The sequence below is a fragment of the Pangasianodon hypophthalmus genome, chromosome 15 (genome assembly GCF_027358585.1).
Source record: "Pangasianodon hypophthalmus isolate fPanHyp1 chromosome 15, fPanHyp1.pri, whole genome shotgun sequence".
Classification (NCBI taxonomy): domain Eukaryota; kingdom Metazoa; phylum Chordata; class Actinopteri; order Siluriformes; family Pangasiidae; genus Pangasianodon; species Pangasianodon hypophthalmus.
In genome coordinates, this window is record NC_069724.1 from 2,644,717 (window position 1) to 2,660,585 (window position 15,869).

The 15,869-nt window shown below is 40.9% G+C and overlaps 1 protein-coding gene across 4 annotated transcripts in view; it reads right to left on the reverse strand.

Annotated features, from left to right (window-relative positions):
- Positions 1 to 403: 403 nt before the first annotated feature.
- Positions 404 to 15,869, reverse strand: part of klf8 (Kruppel-like factor 8) — a 38,324-nt gene continuing 22,858 nt past the window's right edge. For 2 of the 4 annotated variants that reach the window (XM_026938682.3, XM_034311267.2), the window contains exons 3-6: positions 13,371 to 13,842; positions 9,091 to 9,202; positions 5,947 to 6,089; positions 404 to 3,522 (exon numbers count right to left, since the gene is read on the reverse strand). In XM_026938682.3, coding sequence (XP_026794483.1) covers positions 3,341 to 3,522; positions 5,947 to 6,089; positions 9,091 to 9,202; positions 13,371 to 13,842 — 909 coding nt within the window. In that variant the 3' untranslated portion in view covers positions 404 to 3,340. Of the gene's footprint in view, positions 3,523 to 5,946; positions 6,090 to 9,090; positions 9,203 to 13,370; positions 13,846 to 15,869 lie in introns of all 4 variants that reach the window. The other 2 variants (XM_026938681.3, XM_026938683.3) reach the window with 1 other exon arrangement.

Here is a 15,869-nt window from a genome sequence, read left to right on the forward strand (position 1 = left end):
AATTCATATTGCATTTGCATCAAGATTCATCAGACCAGGCAACAATCATGTCCTGTTTGGTGAGCCTGTTCCCACTGTAGCATCAGATTCCTGTTCTTGGGTGACAGGAGTGGAACCCGATGTAGTCCTCTGCTGTTGTAGTGCATCCACCTAAAGGATCGGCATGTTGAGATGCTTTTCAGCTCACCACGCTTGTAAAGAGCGGCTATTTGAGTTTCCTGTCAGCTCGAACCAGTCTGAACATTCTCCTCTGATCTCTCTCATCGACAAGGCAATTCGGCCCGCAGAACTGCGGCTCACTCACTGGAGTATTTTGTTTTCCGCGAAAATCCCTCCAAAATCACTGAGATGATATCTAACCATTACTTACATCACATTAGTTATCAATGAAATGACACTGATCTGAACAAAAAAACACTTTATTCTATAAAAGGCGTAGATAATCACAACTGTACAGGGGAAACTGACTTTTAACACCATTTCTCACAGTATCAAAAAGCTTGTGTTCGCCTCACTGATCTTTACACATTTGTTCTGTACAAATACAAAAGAAATAACATTAATTACTTGTATTATTATAATGATAACTGCATTGCACTGAGTAATATAGTACTGGCCCATAAGTTACTGCATTCAATATAAAATACCTATGATTCTGACCTTTAAAACAAAAAAAAAGAAAGAAAGAAAAAGAAAAGATTGATTTATGATAAAGACGCTTGCATACACTCATACAAACCAAACCCAATATATGTGTATGTGTTTTAAATTTTTTTTTTTGTTGAACTCAAAGTGAAAATGAGTAAACATGCTTGCAAAGATGTATACGATGGCAAATTCAGTCACGGGACATAAAATATAGGTAAAGGTCATAAATTTGTCAATTTTAAAATAAAATTCATCTACAAGAGTTCCTACTTGAGGTTCCTGATGGCATTTCCGTTGCACGGAACTGAGACGACGCATATTTCATTTGTTCAAAGGTTTTTTTTCCCCCTTTTGCGTCGTTTTAGTACTGTGCCTATCTATAAAGACAACGTAACTAAAGTCAGGTAGTAGCTGTTTTTTTTTTTTTTTTTTTTTACGTGCAAAGAATGGCTTTAATTGCACAAGAAATGCCACGTTGTATCGTAGATGGATTATCAGTGCTTACAGGCCACGTTTGTCAGGGCACCGACATGACACACTGACATGCTCAGCAACTTCACAAAGAAATTCTCTCCATGCAACACAAAAGAGTTACAACACATCAGATTAAAAAGGGATTTTTAAAAAAAAAAAAAAAAAAAAAAGAACACATTGTTGAGCCAACAAAGGGAAAAAGAAAAAAAAAATTCACATTGTCTAGTCAGTGTTAAAAATAGAAATCCACCCGTTACGTTTATTCAGAACTTTGATTATATACAGTATGTACATGTATTTGTTAATTATTTATAATTGTCTGTATGCCTATGAACAGTTTATAAAAAAAAAAAAAAAGAAGAAGAGAAAGGATCGCAATCGAATGCATATACTTTTCTACAAAGATGTGCTTAAGTTTAGAGTTGAAGCAAGAGAATAGAACGATAGATCTGACGTCTGAAGATTGCACTGGATCAAAGATTTTTTTTTTTTCATTTTTTAAAAATTATTTATTTATTTATTTATTTTTGCAAACATGCAGTCAACTCTTGAAGGCTGGAATCGAATAAGCTGCGTTTATAGCTTCTGAAACAACGAAAAGTTATAATGCACCTCTTCATAATCTGCTAGCTGTTGAAATTATGACCATGATTACAAGTGCTAGCGTGAAGGGATAGAGACGAGGTCGACAAATCTTCCTCTCTGAACGGGACTGTGCTCTACGTTTTAAATTAAATACCGCAAGAAGGTCAAGGGGAAGGTCTGAGTCTAACTTTTGCATAATCAAGTGAAACCAGGGCTGGAGCTAAAACTGTTCCTTTAAGAAGTGGTTATTGTCGATCTAGATATAAAGATGGTTGTTGTTGTTGTTTTCTTTCTTTTTTTAAATGTTGCCTTACTTTACTAGGGGTCCCAACCCAGAACCCTGAGGAACTCCGACGAACGAGTTGCACATTTACTTCAATTAAGGCTCTGACGGGCGTGAACAATATGTGCCTAGAACACACACCTCTACTATTTAAAACTCTGATTATGTTTCTTAGAAACACACACACACACACACACACACACCACGCACACACTGTTATCAAGCGCCCCTATTTCCTGTTCTAATCCCATTTGGATGAACTTTTTTTTTTTTTTCTTTCACAGCCTCATGTGAGAAAGCACATCCACCAAATCATATTCATTATATCAAATGCCAATTCTGGCAGAACGCAAATAAAAAGGATTTTAAAAAATATATATATATTTTATAAATACTGTTACCAAGCCAAATATATTTTGTTTGTTTTTTTTTTGTTTGTTTTTTCGTTTTTGTGGAAGATGTTCGGTTGCGATATCTCAGCACAAAATTCCATAAAGTTCAGGAACTCTGTAGCTTGCTGAAAACCTTGGAGTGAGGCCTTGATCTGTTTCTCTCTCTCAAAAAAATTAAAAAAAAAACACACACACAACCTAACAAATTATGAAAAGAATTAGCCAATCTGAGAAAACGAAACCCTATTTCTAAAAAATTCACAGTCTTAGCTCTCTACCTCTCGGGTGGCGTGGGGTAGATAGTTGATAAAGACGGAACAGCGAACCCCTAAACATTTGTTCGTAAAATAGCGGGTAGGACTTATTTTAAAAAGAAAAAAAATACACGTGAACATTCAGCAACACACAAACATTCAAACAACTCAACACAACAGAGCTAGTTCATGCAAACCAAAAAAAAATAAAAAAATGTCTAAAAAGACTAAAATGTTCAGGTAAAACCTACAAATCAAATGATCAGAAGAGACTTTGTAAACTCATCATCAAAACCATGCCATTTCTCTTCTCGTGCCGTCTCCATCGTCTGGTCCTGCTCTGCTCTGCTCTGCTCTGCTCTTCTCATGGTGACAGGCTCAGACAAACCCTCACCCCTTCAGTCTGTTATCAGCAGTGAGTCTCACTGGTCCGGCTTCCCTGCTGAAGCGCGCGTTGAAACAGCGTAACCTGGTACACATGAAGACTGGACGGATGAGCGGATTTGTTTTTTTGAAGCGTGTTACGTGACTTTGTGGGAGAAGAACCCCAAAGACATGCGGCGTTATCTTCATCGTATGCGGCTCTGAGGAAGGAAGGGACAGCTTCACAGTTCTCTCAGCCCTTTCTGAGGGGGGTGGAGTCTCCTGAGGAGTAAATGGGGGAGAGGAGGCGGGGCTAAACTGAGCCGGCTGCGAAGCCGGGCTCACATCATGACGTGGCGGCGCCGATGAAGGGCTAGATGGTCGGAGCGGGAGAAGCTGCGGTCGCAGTCAGTGCAGCGGAACGGCTTGATGCCTGTGTGCTTGCGAAAGTGACGCGTTAGCTCGTCGGAGCGGGCGAAGCGCCATGTGCAGCCCTCCCACGTACACTGATATGGTTTCTCTCCTAAAGAAAGACAGACAGAGAGGGAATTAGTTAGCCATTACACTCAGGGTACAGGTCACATTTGTCCTTTTCAATACTTAAATACAGTAGATGCAGCAATCTCTAGAGATTTTAAGGTGACTGTGTTGTAAAACCAATTCCCCCAATCATCTTTATTTTAATAATTAGCAAAGAAAACAGTATGATGAGAAGAAGACCTAACAAATCCACTTCCTGTATTCTGGAGTCTCCTGATGTAGGAGAATTTTGAAGCAGTTGAATCTGGAGTATCTGTGACTTATACCTCGTCCTAGAGCTGATGTCAAAATGTGTAAAGCTTGGCAGGTCTGGTAATATAATACAGCCAGAGCAAATGTCACTAGATATCATCACAGTGTGTTGTCGCTTAGATCATTATTCAAGCAATATCGCACGAGCTAGAGTGAGGTTATACGATATATCGGCACGGACGTAGCTAATCACAGCCGTGGCGATATTCAGTATAACCACGTGATTGTGAATGCGATATTGCTTTTATACAACAGTTCTGTAAACAAGAAATTTATATCAAGCAATTGACATTTCGGACACAATATGGACAAATGTTCTTGTAGCTCTGCAATTTAAAATCAGCACTAGGATGAGGAATAAGTCACAAATACTCCAGATTCAACTGCTTCAAAACTCCCCTAAATCAAGAGACTCCAAAATACAGGAAGTGGTTTTGTTAAGTCTTCTTCTCTTAATACTGTTTTCTTTGCTAATAATTAAAAAAGATGATTGGAACATTTATCGTATGTCGCATACAACAGTTAGTTTCAGTCCACTAATCTGATTGGTTGAGCAGCGTTCCAAGAGTGTTTGTATTTAGTGTATAGTAGCCCTGTGACGTTTCAGTGTGTGTATCACTCCGCTTATCTGTGTTCACTACACGCAATTCCACCTCCTACTTCGAAACGGTTACTACAGCAGTGTTAGCGACATCATCAGCACACATTGCAAACGATACTTTTCAGGAATACAACGTCTGACTTTCTGAAAATAAATAAAACTCTTAAAATAAAGCTTGACAGATGAAGATGAAAAGGAAGAAGGGAGGCCAATTTCACCAGAAGCACCTTTAACAAGAAATGTACAAATCAAAGTAAGTTAGCTAGCCAGCTAGCTGACGTGCTATAAAGAGGCTTCTTCAGGATCTATTTCCATCAGCGGAGCAAAAATAAACAGAACATATAAAAGCAATATTGTACTCATAATCATACGGTTATACTGAATAACGGCACGGCTGTGATTAGCTACATCCGTGCCGATATATCGTAGAACCGCACTCTAGCTCGTGCGATATTGCTTAAATAAATTGTTACATCGCACACACCAATTGTGGACTATCATTATTTCAGACATTATAACAAATATTCAATGCAGAGGAACAAAAAGTTCCTAGATCCTACCCATGGCCTGTTTACTCATCGCAAATCATCCTAAAAACATGCAGGTTAACGAGATTATCATCTCCACCTAGAGAACGCCTCGAATACTTACACGGTGAATAATATACACAACTGGTTCAGTAATTATTAAGTTGTTCGGAATGATGGCGGTGGCTGTAAGTAACTGATAATAGCTCTGATAATAAGAATGCCACAAGAAAGCTTGATGGATTTCAGCAAACCATCACATGTTTTTTCACAGGCAGAGCCACGCCTTGTTACCTAAATAACCTAAACGATAGCAGATCAGTGAGGTGGAAGTCACAATGTAGCTTTAAAACGGATTTACTAACACTTCGTGATAGAACGCAGAGACTAGGCATTTCTCAGGAGAGCTGTGGTTATTTCTGTATTCATTTATAAATCTGGTTATTTGCCTATTTCATTAGTTTTTTATATACTTAACATAGTAGTTTTAATACACTGAAATGTCAGTGGTGTATTTTGATTCTCTGTTTTAACTTATTTTCACCACCAATATAAATGATTTCATTCCTTTATTAATAAAATGATTCGCTTCTGTTGCACTGGGAAGATTAAAAGTTTCACATTAGGGAAACAAAAGTTTATGTTTCAGAAATTCCTTCTTTTTAACATAAGAACAAATTAATGAAATTTAAAATCAAGGCTAAATGATCTTAAAAATAAGGCCCTAAATATTTATTTACTTATTTCAATTATTAATAATAATAATAATAAATTAATTAAATATTAGAGAAATCTTTAAAGCCAAGCAACAAGGTTAAAGCTTTATGTCGGAAAAAATATTTTCAGTACTGTTCTACTTTTAGTAAAAAAAATAAATAAATAAATAAATAATAAAAAATCATTTTGACCCAAAAAGAACATATAAGTTATAAGGATCATTCCAACACCAGGACATATTTCTAACAGCGAATCAGATTAGCTTTTACTTGTTCCATTGCGAGCTACTCAGAAAGCTGAAAACACACACCTGTGTGTATTCTGCGGTGAGCTTTCAGATGAGAGCTTTTGGTGTACACTTTGTTGCAGCCATCGTAGTCGCACATGTGCACTCGTCGTCTCTTCATGTCAGGTGAGTCGGGGTCTGCTTGGATGTCCACATCTGTGCTTAAGCTGAAGAGAAGACCGGAGACAAAATGTTGATTTGGGCTTCAAGAGCCACGTAATCATGTAGCGAGTCACAAAATGGAGTCGCTTACAGCAATTAACAACTACAAGGCTGAATTCATGGATGAACTTTGATGTTGGCTTTACAGTGTTTTGTTGTCACTGATTTTAAAATGTTAAACATTTAAAGTGTAAAAGGCTAAAAGTTTATAATATGTAAAGGTTAAAATGTTAAAAACAGTGAAACGTTTAAAGTTTAAAACACCAAAACACTGCTATGCCATCCCAGCTGGTTGCTAGGGTGTTGCTAGGTGGCTGTTACGGGGGTCTCAAGTGGTTGTTATGGTGTTTCTATAAGCTTTCAATATGATCCCAGTTGGTTGCTAGGTTGTAGCCAGTCGGTTGCTAAGGAAACTCAGCTGGTTGCTAGGGTGTTAGCTGTTTGCTGTCATAGTGCAGGTGGTTGCTATGGGTTTTATTAGGTGGAGCAATGTCATTTTAATTGTCTTCAGTATATCTGAATGAAGAAAGGCTTAAATCGTGTGAAAGCAGGATCAACAAAACATTTTCGATGTATTCCTATAATGGAAAAAAAAAAAAAGGCATCTGGAGCGTTGCTACGCGGCAACCGTAATTCAGCCCTCCCCCAAAAGCACACGCACACTATTCCTGTATAGCATCTGTGACTGTGTCGAATTTCATGGCTCTGCAACCTGTGAAGACAGACAACATTTTGGAATAGAAGAAGAAGAAGAAGAAGAAGAAGAAGAAGAAGAAGGTGGTTATGGAGAACAGTATGTTGGCTCCGTCAAGCAAACATAATTAAAAGAAAAATAATTGCTTGTGCAGACACAACATTAATAGTAAATCATTAGATAGATTAATAGTTTTGTTTTATTGTAAACGATGATCGTTACGCTCCGATCACTCAGAGGAATTCCACATAAACTGCCGGGCATTAAGGAGAACGGTGCTAATCACATTACGGATAGACACGAGTGAGCTGAATAGATTACAACAAGAATTTCCACCATTTCAGGTGTAAGGAGAGTAGGGAGGCGTAAAAACATTACCAGCTGTGCAGTCAGGAGCTGCTTGGTGGCAGTGGCAATTGCTAAAACTCAGCAGGATGGTGGATTTTTAAGTAATTTTTCCGCAATTTGCAGTAAATAGAAAACCATTAGACAGCTGCAGCTCATACAGAACGCTGCTGCCAGGATTCTGACAAGAACCAGAAAACCTGAGCATATCACACCAGTCCTCAGGTCCTTACACTGGCTTCCAGTTAGATTTAGGATTGATTTTAAAGTACTTTTACTCATTTATAAATCACTCAATGGCCTAGGACCTAAATACACTGCAGATATGCTCACTGAATATAAACCTAACAGACCACTCAGATCATTAGGATCGAGTCAGTTAGAAACACCAAGGGTTCACACAAAACAAGCTTTAAAATAAAATAAAATAGCTTTTAGCGATTATCCCGTTGGAACCAGCTTCCAGACGAGATCAGATGTGCTAAAACATTAGCCACATTTAAATCTAGTCTCAAAACTCATCTGTTTAGCTGTGCATTTACTGAATGAGCACTGTGCTACATCCGAACTGACCGCACTGTATGTTACGTATAATCATTTTCTATTCTTAACCGTTTTAATTCATTTTAAATCAATTTTTAAATCATTTTAAAAGTTTTAATTTCCTTGTTTTGTTGTGATTGTTGTGATTTTTTAATGATTATTTTACTTCTTTTATGTAAAGCACTTTGAATTACCATTGTGTATGAAAGGTGCTATATAAATAAACTTGCCTTGCCTAAATAAACCATAAAAGTACATTTTTGATCAATTTTTTTTTTTACAAATCAGTTGACTGCTGTCCACATGGCTGATATTTTTCACGGCTGAACTGCTGCTCAAAGTGTTTGTGCACGTCTGATCGCTGACAGCTCAGGAAAAAAATAAAAGAGTGTATTTAATTACTTTCTAATTATCATCATTATTCCCATTATTTGACATTTTGTTAGGAATGTTGTAGGAATATTTCATCTTTATTTATTTATTTATTCATTTATTTATTATGATGATGTCCAAAATATTTCAGCATGATCTGATACTTTTACTTTTCCTACTCTAATATTGAAACTGTCCCTTAAAACATTATTCATTATTGTGTTTTTGCTTATCACATGAGTTCAAATCATGTATTAAAACCGTCAGTGGATTGGATTTGGGATGATCTCAGCTCTGACACTGATCCAGGTTCATATCGTCTGACCCTAATGCACATGATTAGTCACCCATAGCTGTCTGACCTTTTAGTGAAATACCACTAGAGCACCAGCAGAGGGAGCTAAAGGGTGTGAATGTCTAAATCCCATACAGCTGGAGCATTTCCAGTCCAATGCTGATCTCTCCTTCTTCTTCCAACTTACCCTCCCCCTCGTTTTTTTACGCCTGTGTGTCTCTTGCTCCCCTATTTTCCTTCCCCTCTCTCTTCCTTCTCGCCCTTGCCTGTCCACTCCCTCTGCCTGCCAACTAGTTCGCTCCCTTTTCCTTAATTTCAGCCCTGTTTCTTTGTCTTTTTATCCACACAATTCAGCTGTAAGATTTTCAGTACTCCATCCTGTCTTATTATCCTCTCTCTCTTTCTCTTTCTCGCTCTCTCTGTCTCTCATTCTCTCTCTATTACTCCCTCTTTGAAAAGCATTCATCAGGAGGTGTGACGACAAACTGAGTTACGTAACCTTGTTTATACCCAGTTTGGAGAGAACCCTGCCCAGCAACACACACACACACACACACACACACACACACACACACACACACACACACATATATATCCACACCCAGCTTGTAGCTCCAGGAGAGCAGAGCAGTGGTGCTGCAGTTACGCAAGTGTCGTGTCTATTAGTGATGCAGCTATGCCACACAGAGCTGCAGAGATGCCACTGGTTCAAATCTTACACACACACACACACACACACACACACACAAACTCTCACCTGTTGTCCATGCTCTGTGTTCTGAAGGAAGCTGATCCAGACTCTGTGCCACTCTCTGCATCGCTGTCACTCTGGTACTCCACCGGGGACGTCGAGCCAGGCTTAATTCGCACTGAGTACACACAGAAGACAAGAAAAAGGCCAAGAATTTTAGCAATTTGACCTCAGCTAGACCCGAAACACGGCACTAAGCGAGCAGAAATCGGTTCCAGACGCTCACATGACCAGCACTGACCAAGAGCTTTCTCATTAACACTCAGTGTAGCTGTGACCATTAAAGGAATACTCCGGAGTTTTTCGACCTAATCTCTATTATCCGCATCTGCAACATATGAACAATTACCGCAAAGAAGTATTTCACGTGTCCCTGTACTGAGCAAAGACAGAAAAACCAATTCACGTGACAGTCTTGTATAATGGAAGTCTAAGGGAAATTGCAATACATAGCTACTACGCAAAAACAGGTGACAAATTAAAGGAAAATCCATCATAATGTGTCTTGATAAGGTCTTGCACCACCACAAGTGACCAGCACGCACCATGTCATCGATTCTACACGTCTCTGCAACTTTTGAAGCGATGAACACAAAAAAAAAAAAAAAAAAACCATCTAAGACGTCGCTCCAAAATATCCTGCAGATGTTCAATCTGATGAGTGTGAAGGACATAAGATCATTTTCATCCTCATCAGTCAGCTCTCATGCACTGGAAATGGGGGGCGGAGTCATCCTGGAAGAGACCACGCCCAGTCAGGAGAGAAATGGTTCCTCGTAGGACAAATGTGATCAGTTAGAAGTTTGTATTGATTTGCGATGAACTTTTGGATCCAAACCAAAATTTCTACAGCAGAGTCAAATGGGTATTTTCCTTCAATTTGTCACCCAAACTCAAAATTGCCATTATACTAAAGGATCACACAAAAATGAGAACAATTTGTGTTGCATTATATATTGAAAAAAAAAATATATGGGAAAAAATTTTATGCCTGCAATGTCTACAAAAACATAAACTGAAAAGGATACGAAAAAAAGTAAAAATTACAGTAGATAATTTTTTTTACCATTTTAAAAGTTAAGTACAAAAATCAAATCAGCTGCTTCTACAGTTTGTAATATTTATTTCTGAAGTTGTTAGATACCTGTAATATCACAGAAAAGTGTATTTCGTTGATCAGACACTACTCCAGGCACTACAGATGCTGCAGATTTAGATCAGGTTGACAAATAGGTTGACAGATAGATGGCTATTTTCTCCACTTATTCAAGTCAAACAATATCTCTTCCAGAACAACAAGCCGTTCCCTCCCGGTGTCTCGTTCAGAATTGGTGAGAATATCTCGTTAAAGCTAGGTGTGGCTGTGGTATGCAGACTGCTCTTTGGGCGCGTCCAGAAAAGATGGAAATATGGAGAGATCGTAAATTAACCTCAAGCTCCCCATTAAAAATAGGTGTGGCTGAGCAGGACGTGGGCGGATCTCTCTTTGGGGCAACTTTTAACCTCCTGGTGGGAGAAGAGAATAGAGCGCTCTTCACACAGTTCAGTTGGTTTGATTTGGAATCAAAGAGGGAACTGTTTGGACTGAAAAGTGTTGGCAAGCCCCCATCTTCTCCCAAAGCATCCCAATATTATTCTGCTCAATAACTATGTGTGTGTGTGTGTGTTGGGGGGGGGTGCCATTTTAAATTCAGAGCTCTTCCATCTCAATGTTTTTCCACAAAGTGAAATTAGTAAGTGAAACTAACCCTCTTTATAAGCCGCTGTAAAAAAGGAACCCCACCCAAAAAAATAGCATAATTCACCTCCCTAGTGTTCATGTTCAGCCCTTGACATTTTACTGTGCGGACCATTAAAAAAAAAAAAAAAAAACTGTCCCTTCCTTGGGGTTAAGAATGAAATCACAGTAGCTAATACCCAAGTAGACAAGTTTTCTAATCATTAGCTTTGTGCAGAATCCATCAAAATCCCCCTAATTTCACCCCCTGCATATTTCATGCTGTGTTTTCTCTTTCATTTCCCATCTTTGTCTTAGTTTTCATTATTAGGCTTCATTTCCTTTTTGGCAGAGTGAAGTGGAGAGCTGTGAAGTCAAAAGGGCAATGGGAAGAAAAAAGCCTCAGGCGGAACAAACCATTACAGGATGAAAAAAAGGGGAAATCATGTCCACTCCAATGACCACCCAGTTGTATAGGTCCTCCTTGTGCCGCCAAAACAGCTCTGACCCATCGAGGCATGGACTCCACAAGACCTCTGAAGATGTGCTGTGGTATCTGCCACCAAGACGTTCGCAGCAAGTCCTTTAAAACCTGTAAGTTGCGAGGTGGGCCTTCCATGGATCAGACTTGTTTGTCCAGCACATCCCATAGATGCTCGATCAGATTGAGTTCTGGAGAATTTTGAGGCCAAGTCAACACCTTGAACTCTTTGTCATGTTCCTCAAACCATTCCTGAACAATTTTTGCAGTGTGACAGGACGCATTATCCTGCTGAAAGACACCGCTGCCATTAGGGGATACCGTTCCCATGAAAGGGTGTATTTGGTCTGCAGCAATGTAGGTAGGTGGTATGTGTCAAAGTAACATCCACATGAAAGCCAGGACCCAAGAGCATCACACTGCCTCTGCCGGCTTGCCTTCTTCTCATAGTGCATCCTGGTGCCATCTCTTCTCCAGGTAAGTGACACACACACACCAGGACATCCACATGATGTAAAAGCAAATGGGATTTATCAGACCAGGCCACCTTCTTCCATTGCTCCATGGTCCAGTTCTGATGCTCACGTGCCCACTGTAGGTGCTTTCGGCAGTGGACGGGGGTCAGCATGGGCACTCTGGGCCCCATACGCAGCAAGCTGTGATGCACTGTGTGTTCTGACACCTTTCTATCATAGCCAGCATGAACTTTTTCAGCAACCTGTGCTACACACCCCACGCGCATCAATGAGTCTTTGCTGCCCATGACTCTGTTGCCGGTTTTCATTCCTTGGATCACTTTTACTAACCACTGCCTATCGGGAACATCCCACAAAACCTGCTGTATATATATTAATCCTAATAATCCTCGTTATACAGACAGCTGATTAATGATCTCTCATTCTCATTTCAACCTGATAAATGATAAAGTATAGGAGCACAGGTCACAGTTTGATGAGGGTATATATTCTTCCACTCAAATTCACTACATGGAAGCAACACAAGCGGGCAAAAAAAAAAAAAAAAGAAAGAATACATTAGTGCTTTTTCTGGCCAAAACAATTCTGTGGGTGGAGCTTAAAGCATCGCTCCACCATTCAAAATCACTGCATCATCCGTATTGGTTAATCTTTAGTTCTCAGTCTGTCATGTGTATTCTCAAATATTTGTGAGAACAGGAGTATGTTGACTAATACATAAAAAGGATGTGTTCATCGAGACAGAAAAATGAGAGAGAGAGAGAGAGAGAATAGGAAGAGAGATAAGAGATACCAAAAGGCCTACAGCCACAGATTATAAGGCATTAGAAAACAGTGAGTATGTTCACATGTACACTAATAATCATTCTGGTTTTGGTAGACCTCAGTTCACTCAAAGTCTGATTACTGGAAACAGTACATAATTTAACAGCATCAAGTAGTACTTTCTAAGAACTATAATAAAGAGACCTGGATTTTAGCTCGATAATCAGGTTATGGCTCCTGAAACAATGTAAATATTAAAAAGCCACTTGGTTCAAAATCTTGTTCATTAGTTTTATTTAATTATGTTTTACTACCACCTTGCTACTGTAGAATGTAATAAAATAAAACTAATGAACAAGCGGGTGGCACACTGGATGCTGGTGCAGCAGGTAGAGTTGCTGCTTCACAGCTTCAGGGTTCTCAGTTTGATCCTGAGGGTTTGATCGTGGGTTTTCTCCGGGATCTCCGGTTTCCTCCCACAAACAGGCCGGTAGGTGGCCTGACTGCTCTGAAATGAATGACTGTGCAAATGGTGTCCTATTGAGAGTGTAGGATCCACTGCAACACTTTGAAAGAAATGTAATGAATGATTGGCTCAGGTAAACCCTGTAAAAATGTAAAACTTCTCAAAAACACACGTTTTTCATGTATATCAGCTTCAGAACATGTATATCAGCTTCAGCTTCCTGATTTTAGACCAGTCGTGGAGCGTCAGATCTCCCTCAGTTTTCTGCGTAGGACATGAATACTATAAGCTACCTGACACCAAAGCAATTGTATACCACGCTAAATAAAACAACAGCTAGAGGAGTGAAAGAGAGGAAAACAGATAAGGCGTTCTCCTCACCTGACCCTTCGGAGCGGCCGTCTGTGCCAATGAGGGGCACGGTGATGGCGGCGGCGGGTACTCCGTCAGCAGGTACGGCCGTGTAGACAACAGGCAGCGACTGTACCACCACAGGGATGGTCTGAAGCTGGCCCACTTTGCCCGCAACGTTCACTGAGGGGATGGTGTGGATGACGTGTAGGATCTGTTGTCCCCCGACGCCCTGTGCCGAGGCTAGGATGGAGCCCGGGGACGCCAGGACAGCTGGGAGCGTGGCGCTGGTGCCGATGCTACCCGTCGCTGGCGCAGGGTTGACTGGCGTGGCTGCGGGTGTGGCAGCGATAGGTAGCGAGGGGCGGGGCTTGTTAAGCGACAGGTCCACGGGCTCGGTCTGGTCAGCGTCGGCCAGGTGGGTGCTGATCACGCAGAGAGGAGGGGGAGAGGACTTCAGCTTCAGATCTGTGGGCTCTGGGCAATCGTCCTCAGGCTCTTGCTTCTGGCGAGAGAGAGAGAGAGAGAGAGGTCAAGAGGGAAAAAAAGTCTGTGTGAAAACAGGAAAATAGAGAAACAGAAAGCAGAACAGAAATAGAACCGAAAAAGCAGAAGAAGAGACGGAAGATAAAGATAACAGAAGGAGAACTGTAAAGCAAAAGAGAAGACAGAAAGGGCAGGGAGTAAACGTAGAGCTGAAAAAGACAAGGAGAGAGATGAAGAAGAGAAGGTGTGGGAGATGAACATGGAAAGGAGGAAGAGATGGAGACTGAAGAAGAGAAGAGAAGAGAAGAGAAGAGAAGAGAAGAGAAGAGAAGAGAAGAGAGAATGAAGTGAGAGAAGCAAAATAGAAGAGAAGAGACAAAAAAGAGAGAAGAGGAGAGGAGAGGAGAGGAGAGGAGAGGAGAGAAGAGACAAAAAGAGAGGAGAGGAGGGAAGAGACAAAAAGAGAGAAGATGAGAGAATGAAATGAGACAAGCAAAACAGAAGAGAAGAGAAGAATGAACAGCTCAGGAAGAGAAGAGTTCCAGCTCAGGAACAAAGGTTGTCCTGATGGGGCCTCAACGCAGCAGAGGTTTGGGCCTGAACCCTGGCGTCTATCCAGCTCCACACACACACACACACACACACACACACACACACACACACACACACACACACACACACACACACACACACACACACACACTCCCGGTGGGGGGGGCTATAGTTTTTCACAGCAATGTATTCAGAGGAAACTGAGTTGAAGAATTCTCCAGATCTTTTTAAGTTAACAAAACACAATGAGCACAAACTGTAAAAACGTAAACGACGCTCTGGTTTCATTAAAGCACAAACGTACACAGCCTCCGTTCACGTAGCATGAATGACAGTAAACAGTGTGTGTCACGGAGGCCCAAGCACACAGCAACGGAACTACAGGGCGAGACTGTGAAACTGAATAACAAAGAATTTGATCCGTTTAATTCCCCTCATAGGCGGCCTGTAAATAAAGAGGCCGCGAGGTTGAGGCTAGGTGCCAGGAGGGAAAAAGACGTGACAAAAAGGAGTGAGCGAGTAGGCAGAGAGAGGGAGAGAATCAAAAAAAAAAAAAAAAAGAGTGGGTGGGAAAGGCCTCCGGTTACCATGGAAACTGGGAGGTATCAGCTGAGTCATTTTTCCGCCTTTGCTCCCTCGTTCCCGCCCTCCCCCTTTTTTTCGCTATGTTCCTCCACCCTGTCACCTCACCCTCTTTCGATCTCCACCCTTCCTCCACTCCACCTTTCGCTCCAGTCCCTTTTTCAGCTACTTGAGTCCGGAAGAGAAAGGCATCGATAAGCGGCCTCGTTATCAGCTCGCCGCGCGTGACGTTAATCGAGAACGTTTCAATAGCTGTCGCCCGTTGTGAGACAAGCTGATGTGAGCGGTGAGATAAGACACAAAGTACCGCGGGCGAAGCCGGCGGAGGAGAATTCAGTGCTCCACCAGGGTGGGGGTGGTGAAAATGTTGGATGCATCATGGCATCCGTGAAAGTGCATATAATGAACATAGCTTTAGAGCTGAAGTCTCGGTGCAATTATAATGTTCTCCAGCATCCAGTGGTGCGTCAACCAACGTACAGGCTGCCAAGAGAAAAGAGAGCAATGTTCTCGTCCAAAGCTCGCTCTGTCAGAGCCAAGCTCATACTACTGACTGCACTGCAGAGAGAGAGAGAGAGAGAGAGAGAGAGAGAGAGAGAGAGAGAAGGGGGAAGGGGGAAACCTTTGTACTAAATCAACTGCCAATTTCTTGGGAAAAAGAATAAAACCGTCAACAGCACTGTACTGACAGCAATCCTGGTTGATACTCATCATTTCATTGATTATTAAAGGAACATTCCGGCATTCTTCAACTTTGTCTTTGTTCATCACCAAAAAAATATCGATACACTTCCTGAACTAAGAAATGAACAGAAGTGGAAACCTCTGATAAATTCCATCAACAGGCTTATGCGATTATATATCACGAATTCAAAACTCTAAACAGGGCTGTGCGATATGACGGTATGA